The following is a 19,685-nucleotide window of genomic DNA, read 5'->3' as shown; positions in this document are numbered from 1 at the left end:
TACGATCCCTTGTCACCTGTTAAAATCCACTTTAATCAGTATAGATGAGAGGTGATAGGTTAAAGGAGGACCTTTTAGCCTTGAGACATGGTTAGTGTATGTGTGCCATTGAGGGTGAATGGGCAAGACAAAAGATTGAAGGGCCTTTGAACAGGGTATGGTAGTAGGTGGCCAGGCGCATTGGTTTGTGTTAAGAACTGCAACATTGCTGGGTTTCACACACTATAGTTTCCCTGTGTGTATCAAGAATGATCCACCACCCAAAGAACATCAAGCCAACTTGACAACTATGGGACACATTGGAGTCAACATGTGCCAGTATCCCTGTGGAACATTTGACACCTTGTAGAGTCTATTCTAGGAAGGTGTTCTTAATATTTTGTACACTGTATAGTCACATTACAGGAAAATACATGCTCTGGTCTCCAATAGTGAAATGACACCCCTGGTGGCCATCAGTGAATCAATTTAAATCAGAGCTGGTCAAGTATTACGAGGTTTTACTTCCTACAACTGAAGTGGAGAAAAAAAAAGGAAAATGAACCTGGAGACCTTGATTCAGCAACAATGTGTGAAAGTATGCATAGATGGCTATTCATCACAGCGCTTTGGACAAGTGGGCAATGCAGAGGCAAAGAGGTTTTAAATTGAAAACCATAACGCTCATTAGACCAACACTCAGCATAAAGGGCAATCAGAAGTTACATTAGCCACAAGAGGGTGCCTGAACAAAATTACATCTGTAAATTGATTAGACTAAATAGAGTAACTGATATTGTATAAATGCATATTCAGTCCAGTTGAAATCCACTGTGCTTAAAAGTACAATTTCTGGTACAATCAGGATGCAGTTAACAGTAGGAAGGCATTAAATAGAATACTGTAGTTTACACATTCTTCTCAACATTAATTATTTTAACAGTACAATAGTAGCTACCGGGAAACTGATCACAGAGCAATAATTATTGCATGTAATACATTACCCCAACAACTATAAAACATGTGAATCTGAAATTACACTTTAGAATAGAGTCAATAAAGAGGACAAATCAGTTTGATCAATGTACAAAAAAAACATTTATTTCAGTATGAAGTGCTTCAAAACCAACATGTCTTCAGGAAAAAGCTAGACAGATATTGAAAAAAAAAAAAAACCTTTCTCCCTTATTCTCTATATGAAAAGGAGGCATGTTCTGCCCAGCCAGACCGTACGGATGGTGTTCCTATCACCTGTGAATGATTGCCAAATCACTAAAGCTCACACAGCGTGATTACACACATGGGACACAGAGTGGGCCTTCCCCAGGCAGCCAACCAGCTGCACCGCACAGCTCCACCTCTACTGTACATCTAGGACCACCAGTGGAAAGGAGGAAGGGTAGGAGAAGGGGCCAGGGGAGGGGGGTTGTATTACAGTGGGTAGGCAGGGCTGACATTAGGCCCCCTGGATCAGGCTTGTGCTAGCCTCTCGATGACTCTCCTGTACTCGGCCAGCAGTTCCTGGTAGCTCTTCTCCAGCTCCTCCTGCTGAAGCGCCGTGTCCATCTGACTGATGTGGGATGCCAGCTCCTCTGGCCGCAGACACTTCATCATCTTGGTCATCTCCCGCTGGTTCTTCTAAGTACACACACACAACAACAACAAAATCCACTAGTTAATGCACAGCCTGTGTTTGAAATCCCCCCCCCCCCCAAGCCTTTGTATAATTAGCTTGTGTTAACCATGTTTTTGGGAGAAAAAAAATTGAGGCTATTCAATGCTATATGGTATTATGCAAATGCTTCTGTTAAGAGGGGTGTATTTTAGAAGTGTGATACAGTTAGCAGCAGCTTATCTTACATAATGCACATTTAACAGACAAGAGCAAGTTTATATAGAGTATTATTCCTCCTGTGGGTCCTCATTTTGCAGACCTGACAGCATCTCAGTGTCTTAAAGCCAAATAGTCAGAGGGGAGGGAAGAAAATGATTCTGTAATCAAGTCTGCATGAGTGCTGACAGATTCTGGACATGGACCAAGATTCCTCACTTGTGTATTTTGGGGACAATGCTAAAAAGAAGCATGTGTTCACACACGGGCGGGCACACACCCTCTCTCTCTGGGGAATGGGGGATAAGAGAAGCAGAGGTGAGCAGAAATGTGTAACCCTCCGCACATTCAATGAGAGATGGGCTCGCTACAAACCAAACCTCTACAGGAACTGCCTGCTGCATCTGGCCACCAGATCTCTCCACTCCAGAGTCTACAAAGGAATTTCTACTTCCGTTTTCCGCCACACTTTCTTCCTCGTTGGCCTTTTGCCCAAAATGTGCGGTTACACTGCTGACAGCAATCCTCTAATGGTTGCTATGCTGGGTTTCAATAAGACACTCAACTACAGGTCATGGAACATGCATAATATGTAAATCAATGTTAGCATGTCAATACAAAATGAGTTGCAGTTTGTTTAAAATCAGATTTCAAAAGCACAGTAACGGTGCTGATATGAAACACGTGCCATTTGGCAAGCAGCTTCTCGAACTGCTTGAATGTGTGATGTCAGCAACCTACTTCCACCTAAATTACCCACCCCCTCAATGACATGCAAATCCTGCATAATGAAACTGCCCTGAATGGAACTGAATCCTGGGGTAACACAACCATGGACGCCTGCCGTGCTCCATTGTATATCATATAATAAGCTTTTGGTACTCCAGACATTTTCCTGCAACTGGGGAATAATCGTTCTCCTGATTCTGGATAAAGTCACGCAACATAAGTAACAAGACTACATCTTGACAGGCAGTCCAATTCTGATCTTTTCCCACTAATTAGTGTTTTGACCAATCACATTAGAACATTTCACATCAGATCTTTTACAAAGCCGATCTGATTGGTTATAAGACCAATTAATTCAAAACAAAAAAAATCAGAATTGGGGTGCCTGTCTAAACACAGCCAAAGTAGCTTTAAGCGGATAAAGTGCACGTCATATTCTTGGCCTCGTTCTCCGCCTTTCTGAAACCATGCATGTAAAGTCATAAATTGTCAAACACTAAGCACTTGGGGAAGCACTGTATAATCAATTATCAAATCAACTTGATTGATCCTGGTTAAATAGTGTGACTAACAGCCATTAACCACTGATGAAGCCCACAGGGAATTACACAGCCGTTAGCAGGTTGTCTGTACAGTGTAATGCTAACTCCATTGGACTAGAAACTAAAGCACAAGGCGGACGCTACTGGAGAAGCTGCAGCCCTCTCTTATAAAAACGTACCTTGGTAGGGGCAAATAGCCTCTTTTTGACCTCCAGACGGTAATCCCTTGCTTTCGTCTCATCGCTCATGTCAGTCACCCTCAGACGCAGGATTTCGTACACTCGTCGTGCGTGTTTCTGTAGGCGCAAAACATGACAGGGCTATTATTGCCTTTAAAAAGAAACCGTAGTCAGTCTCCTCATCATCTAGAAAAGACTGAGCCATTCCTTAGTAGAGATATTAAGGACCTCCTGGTACAACAGTGCCTGGAGCTTCACACAAGAGCCGAGGCAGAGTTAGAAACAAGCATTTGGTCTTTCCACACCATGGGTAGAAAGCTGTGATAATCATCTACATGCAAGAGGGACACAGGAAACTAGTAATATAAATTGGGACTAAGTGCAGTAAGAGAAGTCAAGCAGGGGCCACTTTTGAAGTGAGTGCCCACTGGTTTAAATGGAATGGTACATTATCCCCTCTAGGACTGGAGAGCCATGGGTTAATGACTGAATTTGTCTATTAATGGTTGTGAAAGTAAAAAAAAAGCCTTATTAGAAAGTGCAGTAATCAAACATATCCTCTGGGCTCTGTGGATGAAGTTGCTGTTGACCTTGTTGATCTTAAATTTCTCCCTGGCCTCTGTGGCCATGTCGTCACTGAAGCCCAAGGGAAGCTTGTCTGTGGAGAATGATGGCAGTGTTTGGCAAAGCTTGACCAGAACGTAGTCTCTCAGCTTCACATAGTTCTCTGAGGGGTCTTCAGCTGAAGAGAACAAGACGATAATTAAACAAGCTTGGGATTCCATTTAACACTAAACACACATTGCATTAATATTTCCGTTCAGTGTATATCACATAAAATTACATCAAATGTTAGGTATATTCAATTTATACATTTTTAAACGGTTCACATTACCGCACCAACACATCTACGGCTACAGTTTTTAATACGGGCTTATATTCAAGTCCCACTGTCTCCTGACACAGTAAAATAATTACACCATTGTCAGACTATGATTGTGGCTGCATGTAACAAGCCCAGTACTGCTAAACCTGCTCAAATTTACATATATCCAGCTTCCACAGTTTTTGTTGTTGTTAAAAGAATTCAGTGCAGAGCCACATGGAACAAGACCTCCTAGCAGGAGTTGTCCCTCCATGTCCCCATTCAAAATAGGAGGGAAAAATAGACACGAAAAATCAGGGAGCTCCTCTGGACAGGGGAGCTGAGGTGCTTCTGTTATTAATTTGATTTGCCTATGCAAAGCAACTACACTGAAGAAAAACAACATGTAAAGTGTTGGTCCCATGTTTCATGAGCTGAAATAAAAGATCCCAGAAATTCACCATACACTTAAAAAGCTTATTTCTCTCAAATTGTGTACAAATGTGTTTACATGCCTGTCATTGAGCATTTCTCATTTGCCAAGATAATCCATCCACCTGACAGGTGTGGCATATCAAGAAGTCGATTAAACAGCATGATCATTGCACAAGGCCACAAAAAAATGCAATTGTGTCACACAACACAATGCCACAGACGTCTCAAGTTGAGGGAGCGTGCAATTGGCATGCTGACGGCAGGAATGTCCACCAGAGGTGTTGCCATATAATTGAATGTTAGTTTCTCTACCATAAGCCACTTCCGATGTTGTTTTAGAGAATTTAGCAGTACGTTCAACCACCCTCACAACTGCAGACCACGGGGGCCAGCGGTGTGCTGATGTCAACGTTGTGAACAGAGTGCCCCATGGTGACGGTGGGTTTATGGCATAAGCGATAGACAACGAACACATTTGCATTTTATAGATAGCAATTTGAATGCACAGAAATACTGTGACGAGATCCTGATGCCCATTGTGAGGCCCCTTTCTTTGGGGGGGGGGGGGGGTATATTTGATCAGGTGCATATCTCAATTCCCAGTCATATGAAATCCATAGATTAGGGCCTAATATAACTCAGTCAAATCTTTGAAATTGTGGAGTTTATATTTTTGTTCAGCATATTGATGTGCAACTGCTTTGTATTTTATACTGCTTTGTATTTTACACTATGTAAATACATGCATGTAATTGTATGTGTTAAACTCTAGCACATAGCCTCCTCCCCAAATTGAAACATAAGATGATGTAAGTAACACAATTAGGTTAATTAACACACACACACCTGTAATGTCCTGTACTTTGTGCAGATTGCAGTAGAACATGTGCACTGCCTCCAGCAGCTGGGCTCCATGACCCTCTCCTTGGAACGGCGGCAGGATCAGCATTTGGCTGTTCAGAAGGACACCAGGTCAACAAACAAAGACATGAAAGAACAGCTTCACAGACCTCGCAAACCTAACCCTCTTTCACTTCATACACATGGGGAATCCTTGTAAACGTGATTAAAATTGAAACATGACTAATGTTAAAGACTGAAAAACAAAACAAACAAAAAAAACACTTGACAGAATGATGTACTAATTAAGCAAAAATTGAGGGAGTAATTTTTCACTTGATTATAAGAAACGTAAAAAATTGTTATCATGTCCATCAATCCAAATGCGTATTTACAGCCAAAAGCCCCCCCCCCCAAGACACTGATCATTTGGTTGGATACATAAGCCAGTAATTTGGGATTTTTTTGTAGGACAAGGGAGACCGAAATGTATAATTTTCCTCTGGTTTTTGGTACAAAAGAATGGGAAGGCACGTGCACCCCTAGCAATTACCTCACACGTGGTCGGGTTTTGTCTGGATACACATAGTAATTATAAACTGTCATGTAGCCAACAGTTGCGAAGAGCGTCTCCCCATCCTTATTGTACTTCTCAAATCTGCAGATAAAACACAAAGACAGGCGGGTCAATTCCAGGCACACTCCCAGGCCGCGGCCATTTTCTCCTCTCCATTCTCCGGGTGCCCTTTTTCAGTGTCCACATGCTGGAGCAGCCAGGCCGTCCCAATCCGTACACCTGCTGCAACCGGAATACATTATGCACTTAATTGGAGGACTGCAATTTAGAAGAGGAGATGGGGCTAGACGGGGGAAATCGAGGCCCTCCACATCATTTCAGTCCATTTTCCCATTGTCACTCTTAATAATAGTTGGTTGGTTAAAGAAAACACTGGCAGGGGCTCTTTTTACTGTTTTAGATGTCATTCAGTGTTTCAAAAGACAAGTGTTCAATTCAGCTCTTGCCCCAAAACATTTTACATCAAGAATTCTCAAATGGCCAGGGAAAATCTAAATCAAACTGGTCAGATAAATTGGCGGTGAGCACCTCAAAAAGGAGCCCATAGTTTCTCAGGGAGACAACGAAGGGTTCGGGGAAGAGTGACATTGGCTAAGGAGGGCGGAGACTCACACGAGAAAGAAGTCCCAACGATCGTCGTCCACGTCGATGAAGCTGGCCGTCTCAATGAACCACATGAGGAAGGTCTGCAGGCGCTTGTGGTACTCTCGGAATCCCGGGCACGACAAGTCCACCTAGGGAACACAACACATGGAGAAGGTGCAAGGACAATCAAAGTCATGATAAATAAGCAGATCACCCCCTTACACTGAAATAATCTGCAAGTCGTACAGCAGGCATGGAAAGCACTAACATCTGTTGGCCTGTACAACAACCTCATGTCTTTGTATATTGTAAGAGCAAGGACTAGCATGTGAACCTTGTGAATCTGGTAGGTAAAGTCTTCTCCCTCCTCCACATTGTGGACGTTGTATGTGTGAAGCAGGGTGCCAAAGGGTTTGAAGTTAGTCTCCTTCTCCAACAATGAGGTGAAGTCGTCCGTGTTGCAGCTGAACCCAGCGGGGATGATCTCCCGGATCTTCCCTTCAACATCATCAGGCTGCAGGAAGGAAAGAAAGAGGGTTTAGTAGAACATAAACTCACAGCATCTTGTACACGGAAAAGCAGCCTGGTATTTTATATGCATTATTCCATTTCTGTTGAAAAGTGTGATTACCAACAAGATACGTTTTTGCTAGGGAGGTCATTTACAATCTTATCACCTTCCAACATACATTTGAAATAACCCCATTTCTTTAACATTTAGCATAGGTCTTTCTAACAGTCATTTCCCCAGAGTACAATGGGTTTGTTCTTTGATATAGTTTCATTATATGACTGTCCCACTGGATGTCATAAGGTGATTGCACCAATTTGTAAGTCGCTCTGGATAAGAGCGTCTGCTAAATGACTTAAATGTAAATGTAAATTATACCGATAACAAAAAATGGCCAAGGTCTTTATTACATGTTTTCATTTTTTTTTTATACAAACTATACTATAGACTAGACAATAATCAGGAAGTGTGGACATTTTTCCATTTTCCTTTTCCATATGTAATCACTAACAAGACCTAAAAAAAGTCCTATTGTTCTGTAATTAGGCTATACTCCAGCCCTGATTGACAGAACACAAGGAATTAAAGTGGAAGAATACATATTTTGTTCCACAAAAAGGAGAACCATTAGGCAATTAAGACTGTCGGCTGAGCAGACAAGGACCCCCCCCTTGGTGAAAGAGCACTTAATTGAATAAATTTACTACTTATGTTAAACCATGAATATTTTATCAAGTCCCCACAATAACGTATTTCTGCTTCTCACTGGGCAATAAAATTTAATGAATTGATCTCAACTTAAAAAAGCCTTGGGCATCCATAATAGAGGCCTTTTCTCTAACCCTGGCGAACTCAATCAAATGAATTTGCCCCCATGTTTCAAAGAGCCTGGCAGACAAAGGGCCCCTCCCCCTGGACTTTTTACTCACTAGAATGTGTGCTTGGTTCAGCTGTGATGTTTGCATTGTATCCATTTCCACAAGGATTGACACGAGAACACCTTGTATTAACTTGCTAAGCAGCCCTTTTCACACCATTTACATACATGATGGGTATTACTTCTGTAGAGAGACCCGTGCTGCTCGCCATTGAAAACAGGGAAATTAAGAAGGCCCGAAAAAAATGCACTACAAAAGGCAAATAGAACACAGTGCTAATTCCTCTCCTTTCAGACATCAGCTAATATCCAACTGGAAGTAATGCACCTGCAGCTGAATGCCACTTCACCATTGTAATTGTTCAACTGCATTTCTGAAGAACAAGGAGCTGGCCATGGACAAACAAGTCATATTGTCCAAGGCTCTCTCCTATATACTAGATATTAAATTGCACAATCCGGCATAAAAGAAGCCATAGTTTGGTATAGATGACGCAACAATGCACCTTTAGAACATGTTTAATCTGAAAGCCTTTTATCGTCGGGATATAATTGACCATGTGTACACATCTTATTTAGAGTAGTCAACATGGAGGTAAAAAGGCTGATAACGTGATCTGATTTAGTGTTCTATTCAGTGGGGCGAAAAAGTATTTAGTCAGCCACCAATTGTGCAAGTTCTCCCACTTAAAACGCTGATAGAGGCCTGTAACCTTCATCATGGGTACACTTCAACTATGACAGACAAAATAAAAAATAAATAAAAAAGAATCCAGAAAATCACATTGTAGGATTTTTTATGAATTTATTTGCATATTATGGTGGAAAATAAGTATTTGGTCACCTACAAACAAGCAAGATTTCTGGCTCTGTAACTTCTTTAAGAGACTCCTCTGTCCTCCACTCATCCCCTGTATTAATGGCACCTGTTTGAACTTATCAGTATAAAAGACACCTGTCCACAACCTCAAACAGTCACACTCCAAACTCCACTATGGCCAAGACCAAAGAGCTGTCAAAGGACACCAGAATCAAATTTGTAGACCTGCACCAGGCTGGAAAGACTGAATCTGCAATAGGTAAGCAGCTTGGTTTGAAGAAATCAACTGTTGGAGCAATTATTAGGAAATGGAACTCATACAAGACCACTGATAATCTCCCTCGATTTGGGGTGGAAACATCATGCTTTGGGGCTGTTTTTCTGTAAAGGGACCAGGACGACTGATACGTATAAAGGAAAGAATGAATGGGGCCATGTACCGTGAGATTGAGTGAAAACCTCCTTCCATCAGCAAGGGCATTGAAGATGAAACATGGCTGGGTCTTTCAGCATGACAATGATCCCAAACACACTGCCCGGGCAATGAAGGAATGGCTTCGTAAGAAGCATTTCAAGGTCCTGGAGTGGCCTAGCCAGTCTCCAGATCACAACCCCATAGAACATCTTTGGAGGGAGTAGAAAGTCTGTGTTGCCCAGCAACAGCCCCAAAACATCACTGCTCTAGAGGAGATCTGCATGGAGGAATGGGCCAAAATACCAGCAACAGTGTGTGAAAACCTTGTGAAGACTTACAGAAAATGTTTGACCTCTGTCATTGCCAACAAAAGGTATATAACAAAGTATTGAGATAAACTTCTGTTAAATATATTATATATAATAATAATATTATATATATATTATTACATATAATACATTTATATATTTTTTCAGCGACACCCTTATTTATACATGTCGCTAAACAGGAAATGCATTCAATTACATCACACTCTGGGCCCAGAGGAACTATTTTGCTAACAAACTTTAAAAAGTTTTCCCCCTCGCTTTCTGCTTAGAGAGGAGCTTTGAGAAAAGTTGTAGATCTAACAAATTACCTTTTGTTGTATTCTTTTCCACTCAAAATAATCATTGCCAATGGCGTCAGCCTCAAACAAACTACATATGGCAATAAAAATCCTGACCAGGCATTTGTACGTGTTATCTATACATTTTACACCTAGGCTAACAGACACCAACTGATTTATTTTTCTCTCCAGATTTTCACGATTGATGCCCAGTATGAAACAATGACTGAGAACAATTTTTTTTGACTGTGTGGAGTCCATCATTATAGCATTTGGCTGGTTTAGGGTTAAGGTGATCACTGACAAGTCTTCCATTGGAGTAGCAGCTGCATGCTGAACACTGTCCCACAGCGCCCATCCTCTCCAACTCCCACCAGCTGCACTACACCCAGCCACAGTGAGCACGCACTCACAGACAAGCACTTCAGATGCAGCCTGAACTCTACTGCTCCCTAACTCTACCTCACACCAGCTGCACTAAACCCTTAACGAGGTGGACACTCGTGGGTCAACGCTGGCTTTATCATCGGAATTATTTATCATTATTTGTAATAATGACAATTACAACAATACTGAATTAACACTTATTTGAACTTAATATAATACATCAATAAAAATCAATTTAGCCTCAAATAAATAATGAAACATGTTCAATTTGGTTTAAATAATTCAAAAACAAAAGTGTTGGAGAAGTGCAATATGTGCCATGTAAAAAAGCTAACGTTTAAGTTCCTTGCTCAGAACATATTAAAGTTGGTGGTTCCTTTTAACACGAGACATCAATATTCCAATGTAAGAGGTTTTAAATTGTAGTTAATATAGTATTTATAGGACTATTTCCCTCTATACCATTTGTATTTCATATACCTTTGCCTATTGGATGTTCTTATAGGCACTATAGTATTGACAGTGTAACAGTATAGCTTCCGCCCTCTCCTCGCCCCTACCTGGGCTCGTTAGTAGGAACAGACAACAGCCACACTCGAAGCAGCGTTAAACTATCGCTCCATAAAAGCCGTGGCCCTTGCAGAGCAAGGGGAATAACTACTCCAAGTCTCAGAGCGAGTGACGTTTGAAACGCTATTAGCGCACACCCAGCTAACTAGCTAGCCATTTCACATCAGGTACACCAGTCATTAAGCTGATAGGCTTGAAGTCATAAACAGCGCTGTGCTTGCGAAGAGCTGCTGGCAAAACGCACAAAAATGCTGTTTGAATGAATGCTTACGAGCCTGCTGGTGCCTACCATCGCTCAGTCAGACTGCTCTATCAAATCATAGACTTAATTATAACATAATAACACAGAAATACAAGCCTTTGGTCCTTAATTTGGTAGAATCTGGAAACTATAATTTCGAAAACATAACGTTTATTATTTCAGTGAAATACGGAACTGTTCGGTATTTTATCTAACGGGTGGTATCCCTAAGTCTAAATATTCTTGTTACATTGCAAATCATCAATGTTATGTAATAATTACGTAAAATTCTGGCAAATTAGTTCGCAATGAGCCAGGCTGCCCAAACTGATGCATATACCCTGACTCTGCGTGCAATGAACGCAAGAGAAATGACAACTTCACCTGGTTAATATTGCCTGCTAACCTGGATTTCTTTTAGCTAAATATATACTTCTGTGTATTGATTTTAAGAAAGGCATTGGTGTTTATGGTTAGGTATAGTCGTCCAATGATTGTGCTTTTTTTTGCAAATGCGCTTTTGTTAAATCATCCCCCAGCGTTGCATTGATGATATGCAACATAGGACACGCTAGATAAACTAGTAATATCAACCAAGTGTAGTTATAACTAGTGATTATGATTGATTGTTTTTTTACAAGATAAGTTTAATGCTAACTAGCAACTTCCCTTGGCTTCTACTGCATTCGCGTAACAGGCAGGCTCCTCATGGAGTGCAATGAGAGGCAGGTGGTTAGAGCGTTGGGACTAGTTAACTGTAAGGTTGCAGGATTGGATCCCCCGAGCGGACAAGGTGGAACATTGAAAATAAGAATGGGTTCTTAACTGACTTGCCTAGTTAAATAAAAGGTATATATAAAATAATGAAAAATAATAATAAATCGGCACCCAAAAATGCAGATTTCCGATTGTTATGAAAACGGCCATTCCGATTAATCGGTCGACCTATACTATTTAGTATTTGAAACAGTATAGACAGTTTTGGAAATACTGAAATAAGAAAACTACTATGGAAAAAAAAAGTAGATAATGAAAAACATTTGCACTGATAACTGATCAGTGTCTAAAAAAGGATATTGCCGCTGCTTTTCTTATATAGAATGTTACTACTGTCAATGCATTTCACATTCAATTCAGCAATTGCTTCCCATTCTGACAATTTTAGTGTAACACAACATTTAGTTTATCCTACTAACAGGCTCCCGAGTGGCGCAGCAGTCTAAGGCACTGCATCACAGTGCTAGAGGCGTCACTACAGACCCTGGTTCGATCCCGAGCTGTATCACAACAGTCCGGAGTACCATAGGGTGGCACAACAATTGGCCCAGGGTCATCCGGGTTAGGTGACAGTTTGTCCTTAACTGACTTGTTAAATCAATTTAAAAAACGTTCCACCTAGAAAGTTAAGTTAACATTGTCTTCTTGATATTGTGTAATAATGAACATCAGCCAAGTCCATACAATGACTAAATGACAATGTGTTAATGCAGCAATTACATCAATGCTTTGTGTAAAGCCAGTGAAGCGTTATTGGCCATTACTTTATAAAGAATAGCTGATGACCAAGAAGACTTTGGCAGAGGTTCTGAACTGTAGTTTGAGTTCATTCCATGCAACAAGTTCTTCAGTGATCTCCCTCATGATAAAAACACACTTATGGGAAACACACCCAAGCAGGACATATTCCATTTCCTGCAGCCTATCACAGAACAACTCAAATCAATGGCTGAGCCAACACGCACACGCACACGCACAAAGCAACCCACCGAAAAAGCTCACAAAACAGCTCACCTCAAAACAAAGCAGGCTGGGAAACTGGACAAGTTTCAGAAGAGAAGATACTAGAAGGGTACTGAGGGTGGTTAGTCACCTGACCAGGAATAACTATAGTCTACAGGTTCCCTTGGAGAGTTCATCAATGAGCTTGATGCCTTGATAAGCTCCTTTCCTGAGGACGGCTCACCTCTCACAGTTCTGGGCGACTTTAACCTCCCCACGTCTATCTTTGACTCATTCCTCTCTGCCTCCTTTCCACTCCTCTCCTCTTTTGACCTCACCCTCTCACCTTCCCCCCCTACTCACAAGGCAGGCAATACGCTCGACCTCATCTTTACTAGATGCCGTTCTTCCACTAACCTCATTGCAACTCCCCTCCAAGTCTCCGACCACTACCTTGTATCCTTTTCCCTCTCGCTCTCATCCAACACCTCCCACACTGCCCCTACTCGGATGGTATCGCGCCGTCACAACCTTCGCTCTCTCTCTCCCCCGCTACTCTCTCCTCTTCCATCCTATCATCTCTTCCCTCTGCTCAAACCTTCTCCAACCTATCTCCTGATTCTGCCTCCTCAACCCTCCTCTCCTCCCTTTCTGCATCCTTTGACTCTCTATGTCCCCTATCCTCCAGGCCGGCTCGGTCCTCCCCCTCCCGCTCCATGGCTCGACGACTCATTGCGAGCTCACAGAACAGGGCTCCGGGCAGCCGAGCGGAAATGGAGGAAAACTCACCTCCCTGCGGACCTGGCATCCTTTCACTCCCTCCTCTCTACATTTTCCTCCTCCGTCTCTGCTGCTAAAGCCACTTTCTACCACTCTAAATTCCAAGCATCTGCCTCTAACCCTAGGAAGCTCTTTGCCACCTTCTCCTCCCTCCTGAATCCCCCCCCCCTCCCTCTCTGCAGATGACTTCGTCAACCATTTTGAAAAGAAGGTCGACGACATCCGATCCTCGTTTGCTCAGTCAAACGACACCGCTGGTTCTGCTCACACTGCCCTACCCTGTGCTCTGACCTCTTTCTCCCCTCTCTCCAGATGAAATCTCGCGTCTTGTGACGGCCGGCCGCCCAACAACCTGCCCGCTTGACCCTATCCCCTCCTCTCTTCTCCAGACCATTTCCGGAGACCTTCTCCCTTACCTCACCCCGCTCATCAACTCATCCCTGACCGCTGGCTACGTCCCTTCAGTCTTCAAGAGAGCGAGAGTTGCACCCCTTCTGAAAAAACCTACTCGATCCCTCCGATGTCAACAACTACAGACCAGTATCCCTTTCTTTTCTCTCCAAAACTCTTGAACGTGCCGTCCTTGGCCAGCTCTCCCGCTATCTCTCTCTGAATGACCTTCTTGATCCAAATCAGTCAGGTTTCAAGAATAGTCATTCAACTGAGACTGCTCTTCTCTGTATCACGGAGGCGCTCCGCAACCGCTAAAGCTAACTCTCTCTCCTCTGCCCTCATCCTTCTAGACCTATCGGCTGCCTTCGATACTGTGAACCATCAGATCCTCCTCTCCACCCTCTCCGAGTTGGGCATCTCCGGCGCGGCCCACGCTTGGATTGCGTCCTACCTGACAGGTCGCTCCTACCAGGTGGCGTGGCGAGAATCTGTCTCCTCACCACGCGCTCTCACCACTGGTGTCCCCCAGGGCTCTGTTCTAGGCCCTCTCCTATTCTCGCTATACACCAAGTCACTTGGCTCTGTCAACCTCACACGGTCTCTCCTATCATTGCTATGCAGACACAATTAATCTTCTCCTTTCCCCCTTCTGATGACCAGGTGGCGAATCGCATCTCTGCATGTCTGGCAGACATATCAGTGTGGATGACGGATCACCACCTCAAGCTGAACCTCGGCAAGACGGAGCTGCTCTTCCTCCCGAGGAAGGACTGCCCGTTCCATGATCTCGCCATCACGGTTGACAACTCCATTGTGTCCTCCTCCCAGAGCGCTAAGAACCTTGGCGTGATCCTGGACAACACCCTGTCGTCCTCAACTAACATCAAGGCGGTGGCCCATTCCTGTAGGTTCATGCTCTACAACATCCGCAGAGTACGACCCTGCCTCACACAGGAAGCGGCGCAGGTGCTAATCCAGGCACTTGTCATCTCCCGTCTGGATTACTGCAACTCGCTGTTGGCTGGGCTCCCTGCCTGTGCCATTAAACCCCTACAACTCATCCAGAACGCCGCAGCCCGTCTGGTGTTCAACCTTCCCAAGTTCTCTCACGTCACCCCGCTCCTCCGCTCTCTCCACTGGCTTCCAGTTGAAGCTCGCATCCGCTACAAGACCATGGTGCTTGCCTACGGAGCTGTGAGGGGAACGGCACCTCAGTACCTCCAGGCTCTGATCAGGCCCTACACCCAAACAAGGGCACTGCGTTCATCCACCTCTGGCCTGCTCGCCTCCCTACCACTGAGGAAGTACAGTTCCCGCTCAGCCCAGTCAAAACTGTTCGCTGCTCTGGCCCCCCAATGGTGGAACAAACTCCCTCATGACACCAGGACAGCGGAGTCCATCACCACCTTCCGGAGACACCTGAAACCACCTCTTTAAGGAATACCTAGGATAGGATAAGTAATCCTTCTCACCCCCCCCCCTTTAAGATTTAGATGCACTGTTGTAAAGTGACTGTTCCACTGGATGTCACAAGGTGAATGCACCAATTTGTAAGTCGCTCTGGATAAGAGCGTCTGCTAAATGACTTAAATGTAATGTAAATGTCAAATGTAATGTCTATCATCACCAAGACCCAGAATCTTCCCTGGTCAAGTCACGCGGTCGAGAAAACCTAATTCACAATATGATGGGGCCCCATCTCTGAATGCCTATAGTTTGACAGGACAGCTCTTTTTTTAGGTAAACGGAGCCAGTGTTACCGCACTTGGCATAAGTAACAAAGGGCATAATTTCAAACAACTCTTACCTCCACACAATCAAACTTTTCTGTGACTCTGGCTGAGTATTTCACTTTGAAGAGGGTGCTCAGGTTTCCAGCACTGTAGTAGAGCTGAATCTGAAGGCCTTTGTATCCAAAAGCCACCTCACTTAGAAAAAAAAGTGAATAAATGAGTTAGCATTCACACAATACTGTTATTAACGGTTTAGTCATGCAGCCAGAACACAGATGTAGAAATCACATGCAGATGACATTCACACAGACCTCAGGGTTGAATCAGGTTTGATACTCACTCATCACCATAAAGTTGGTGGCTGTACTCTGGATGGAATGTCGTGCTTTCATCCTCCAAATCATCTGCGAAACGGACTGAGATAAATAGTTGTTGTTAATTCTTTGAGTTAGAAGGTGTTGTCAATAGTCAGCCAACATAAAATATTGCATTATGAATACGAAACACTCAGTGTATTCTACCAAACTACAAATTCCAGCGAAAGTAGCTACTTTCTCTCAACATCCTAAACCAAAATTTTAAGATTACACAAAGCTAAATAAGTAGATGAATGAAACAAACCTAGTTTTAAGCTGATCGCTTCGTTGGTGTCACACTTATATTCTGCCAACTTCTTCTCCATTGGGTTCATCCCTATGGATCAAAACAAACCATTTCTAGCTTCTACATTTACAGCATTCTCCATTCTAATTTGAACACCAAGTGGTACGTTTGCTAGTTAGCAGTAAAGCAAGACAATAGATAGCAGCCCTATTCTTGTTTACAAAGGAAGCTAGATTGCTTGCTAGCCAGCCAGCAACTGGCGCTGCATAGCTAGCTAGTTAATCAACCTGCATTGAACATTGAGCTATTGAAGCGACAATAAACACAACATGGTGAAGCATTGCACAACAGTCAGTCGCTTGCTAGCGTCATTTGCACACCAGTTACAAGCTATTGCTAGCATGCAGTCAAAGATATTATTCTAGATGCGATGCAGTTCTACATTCAGGATTTGGCTAGCTTGTGAATAGCCACACCATCATCACTGACTCAGCAAGCTGGCTAGCTTGGGCCAGAGCCTCTGGCTAACAGTTAGCTACCTAGCTAGCGTGTTTGCCATCTGGATTGCCTGTGACAGCAACATACCACGCCCTCGAAAACTCAAAAAAAAGGTAAGCACAGCTGTCATAGAACTTGTAATACAACCCATAAGACAGGTTTTGTCCATTTAAATAATTTGTATAACGTAATTGATGTAGCTATTACTTACCCGCCATTTCTGTACACTGTTGCATCTCTGTTGTCGTCAAAGGCCCGCGGAAAATACGCACCAAGAACTTCCTGTTTGTTTACGTATTTCCGCCGCATCTGGTGTATGCGGAAGAAATCCCTTTCTTTTACCATCGCGCTCTCCATTGATTTTTTAGCATACCCTTCCAGCGTGTGCTACACTTTAACGACAAACGATTGCGCATCACCAATCGATGGAAAAAATAGAACACTTCTCTGTACACGTGTACAAGTTATTATTTTACTGATGAGATGATTTGATGCTGTACCTGTGTTCTATGATATTCTATTATTTTAATGTTATTTTACATAGGCTACTGGTAGCCTGAACATGTGAATCCTTTTAAAATATACAACTTCATTTCCCCCCATAATTTAACACGAACTATGAAGTATTGTTATTTATATGATTTCTAAACGACCAACCTCCTCACACACAAAGTTTAAATACAATTTTTAAAATCCTCTGTGGTTTCCCTTTTATAGTACTCCCACAAAGAGAGAAAAAACAAAGCGTACTGTCACGAAATAGCCTTAGAACTCCAAGAGGGAAACACACTATGTTGTGGTAAACAAAATTGACCCTTTAAAATGTCCCATTATGACAGTCCATCGCAGACTTAAATGAAGAATTTGAACCTTGAAAATTGTCTTTCAAAAAGTGGATTACAGTACAGTGATAGCTCAATAAAATAAATGGCCTCTCTGGGGGAGAGTGCATGGCTGAACACTGAACTGTGGTAATGCTGTGCTATCATCCCTGCCATGGCAATTCTGTCCTCCAGAAGCACCAATGACTGACCCACACAGTCATGTTTAAGCCACTATAATTTTACCCCTACCTACTACTCTGACAGCACTAGATTATCCCTTTCCTGCAACAACACCTTTTACTCTCTTGCTATGTGTTAGGGTGTCAGTATGGAGGCAATACATGCAGCTTGATCTCTGACCTTTATGAAATATTTCTGGTGGAACCAGAATTTTCTTTCCTGAACTTTTGTCTAGAATTTGTGCAATGTGTAACTTGTTTGTGTCTGTTGATGAAAGACAGACTGAAAAACAGCTCCTATCTCCAGGCCATTCAACTGTTAAACAACCATCACCTATAGTAAGAGACAAATATAAACTCACAAAACACCCACAAGCTCACACACACACACACAAACACGCACCCCTCCTCCACATACCCAATCCTCACTGTAATATATCTACTGCTGTACATTTCCTTCTTACTATATATTGTTGGTGTATATATTAACAAAAATTGTATTTGGATTACTGATACAGTGCTATTTGGGTTGTTAATTGGATTTGTTCTGATATACTTGACTTATTTTTCTAGTTTTTGAATATTTATTTATGTACTTATTTGACGCTAGTAACACAAGTATTTTGCTGCACCCGTTATGACATCTCCACTAAACTGTGTACGCAACCAATAAACGTTGATGTGATCTGTTGCGGCCTATTTATGTTTGTGGGTAGACTGTTTCTCGTTTAAGCTTTATAGATTTTGTATCATTGGGGTAACAGAACATTATCATACAGAGCTTCTTCACAAAGCAGACAATAAAGTAAGTTCTTATGCAATAAAAAAAAAAGCTGTGGATGGTTTTATGATAAATCAAGTATTGAAACCAAAGAGAAAACAAGCCAGACAGTTGCCTTCAATTGTATTTTTCATGACATTTCAGATTCCAAGGCACAAAATCCTTAAAATGATTTTTTAAATTCATCCCCTATAATAGTCCCTGGATACTGGATGGACGTGAATAGTAATGCAACATTTGACCCTTGTGCACCTCACTGGAGCTCACATTTCATTAAGATGATAGAAAACGTATAATAATTTTGGACAGCATAAATTGGAGAGGTTTTCACAGTGGTCACCGTGCGCTATCGTGCATAAATGTATTTTGCGACGCTCACGCTCATGTCTAGTCAGCATGTTACACTTTGCGCACAGCTAGTGTAGCCTAGTAATCTGATGATTTGTTTTAGTTGAGCATGCATGCTAAAAAAAAAAAAACTATCTGCAGGTTCAGATAGCCCACACAGTAGTGCATCATGTTCTTACCTGACCACATGAACCATGCCAGACTCTGCTGACAGATAGCCTACTCACATTGCAGACGCTTAAAATACATCCTAAAAGACATGGATATGTAAGTCTTCTTCAATATTGTCATGCTGTTATCACAGAATCAAAAGTTACAGTAGCAAACTGCCTGTGTTGGAACCCAGGCTGCACTCGTGCGCTATCGTCCCCCCCCCCCCCCAAACGCGCTCACGACACACAGGTTAAAATATCAAAACAAACTCTGAACCAATGACATTAATTTGGGGACAGGTCGAAAAGCATTAAACATGTGTGGCAATTTAGCTAGCTAGCTTGCACTTGCTAGCTAACGTTAATTTGTCCTATTTAGCTAGTTTGCTGTTGCTAGCTAATTTGTCCTGGGATATAAACATTGAGTTGTTATATTACCTGAAATGCACAAGGACGTCTACTCCAACAATTCTGCCAACCGAATCGTTTCTAGTCATCTCTCCTCCTTCCAGGCTTTTTCATTTTTGAACTTATATGGTGATCCATCTAAACTTTAATTCTATTACCAGACAATCGGCAACAAAGTTCGTCTTTCAATCAACGTGGGTATAACCAATGAGGAGATGGCGCGTGGGTACCTGCTTCTATAAACCAATGAGGAGATGACTTTCAGCGCGATCTGCGT

At 42.5% G+C, this 19,685-nt stretch overlaps 1 protein-coding gene across 3 annotated transcripts; it reads right to left on the bottom strand.

Annotated features, from left to right (window-relative positions):
• Nucleotides 1–1,058: 1,058 nt before the first annotated feature.
• hat1 (histone acetyltransferase 1) lies at nucleotides 1,059–19,575 on the bottom strand. Of its 3 annotated transcripts, none has more exons than XM_046362934.1 (11): nucleotides 19,439–19,575; nucleotides 16,237–16,308; nucleotides 15,956–16,031; nucleotides 15,690–15,810; nucleotides 6,897–7,076; nucleotides 6,590–6,711; nucleotides 5,954–6,058; nucleotides 5,407–5,513; nucleotides 3,851–4,002; nucleotides 3,261–3,377; nucleotides 1,059–1,617 (listed from the first exon to the last, which is right to left on the bottom strand). In XM_046362934.1, the coding sequence occupies exons 2-11, from the start codon at nucleotides 16,304–16,306 to the stop codon at nucleotides 1,450–1,452; spliced, it is 1,218 nt and encodes a 405-aa protein (XP_046218890.1). In that variant the 5' UTR covers nucleotides 16,307–16,308; nucleotides 19,439–19,575; the 3' UTR covers nucleotides 1,059–1,449. The 3 variants fall into 3 exon arrangements, with proteins under 3 accessions (XP_046218890.1, XP_046218889.1, XP_046218887.1); XM_046362933.1 differs by lacking the exon at nucleotides 19,439–19,575 and adding an exon at nucleotides 19,028–19,081; XM_046362931.1 differs by lacking the exon at nucleotides 19,439–19,575 and adding an exon at nucleotides 16,928–17,014.
• Between the last annotated feature and the right edge of the window lie 110 nt (nucleotides 19,576–19,685).

This window comes from Oncorhynchus gorbuscha, linkage group LG09 (genome assembly GCF_021184085.1).
Source record: "Oncorhynchus gorbuscha isolate QuinsamMale2020 ecotype Even-year linkage group LG09, OgorEven_v1.0, whole genome shotgun sequence".
Taxonomy (NCBI): domain Eukaryota; kingdom Metazoa; phylum Chordata; class Actinopteri; order Salmoniformes; family Salmonidae; genus Oncorhynchus; species Oncorhynchus gorbuscha.
Note: the sequence above shows the minus strand (reverse complement) of the source record. Positions and strands in the feature narration are given on the sequence as shown.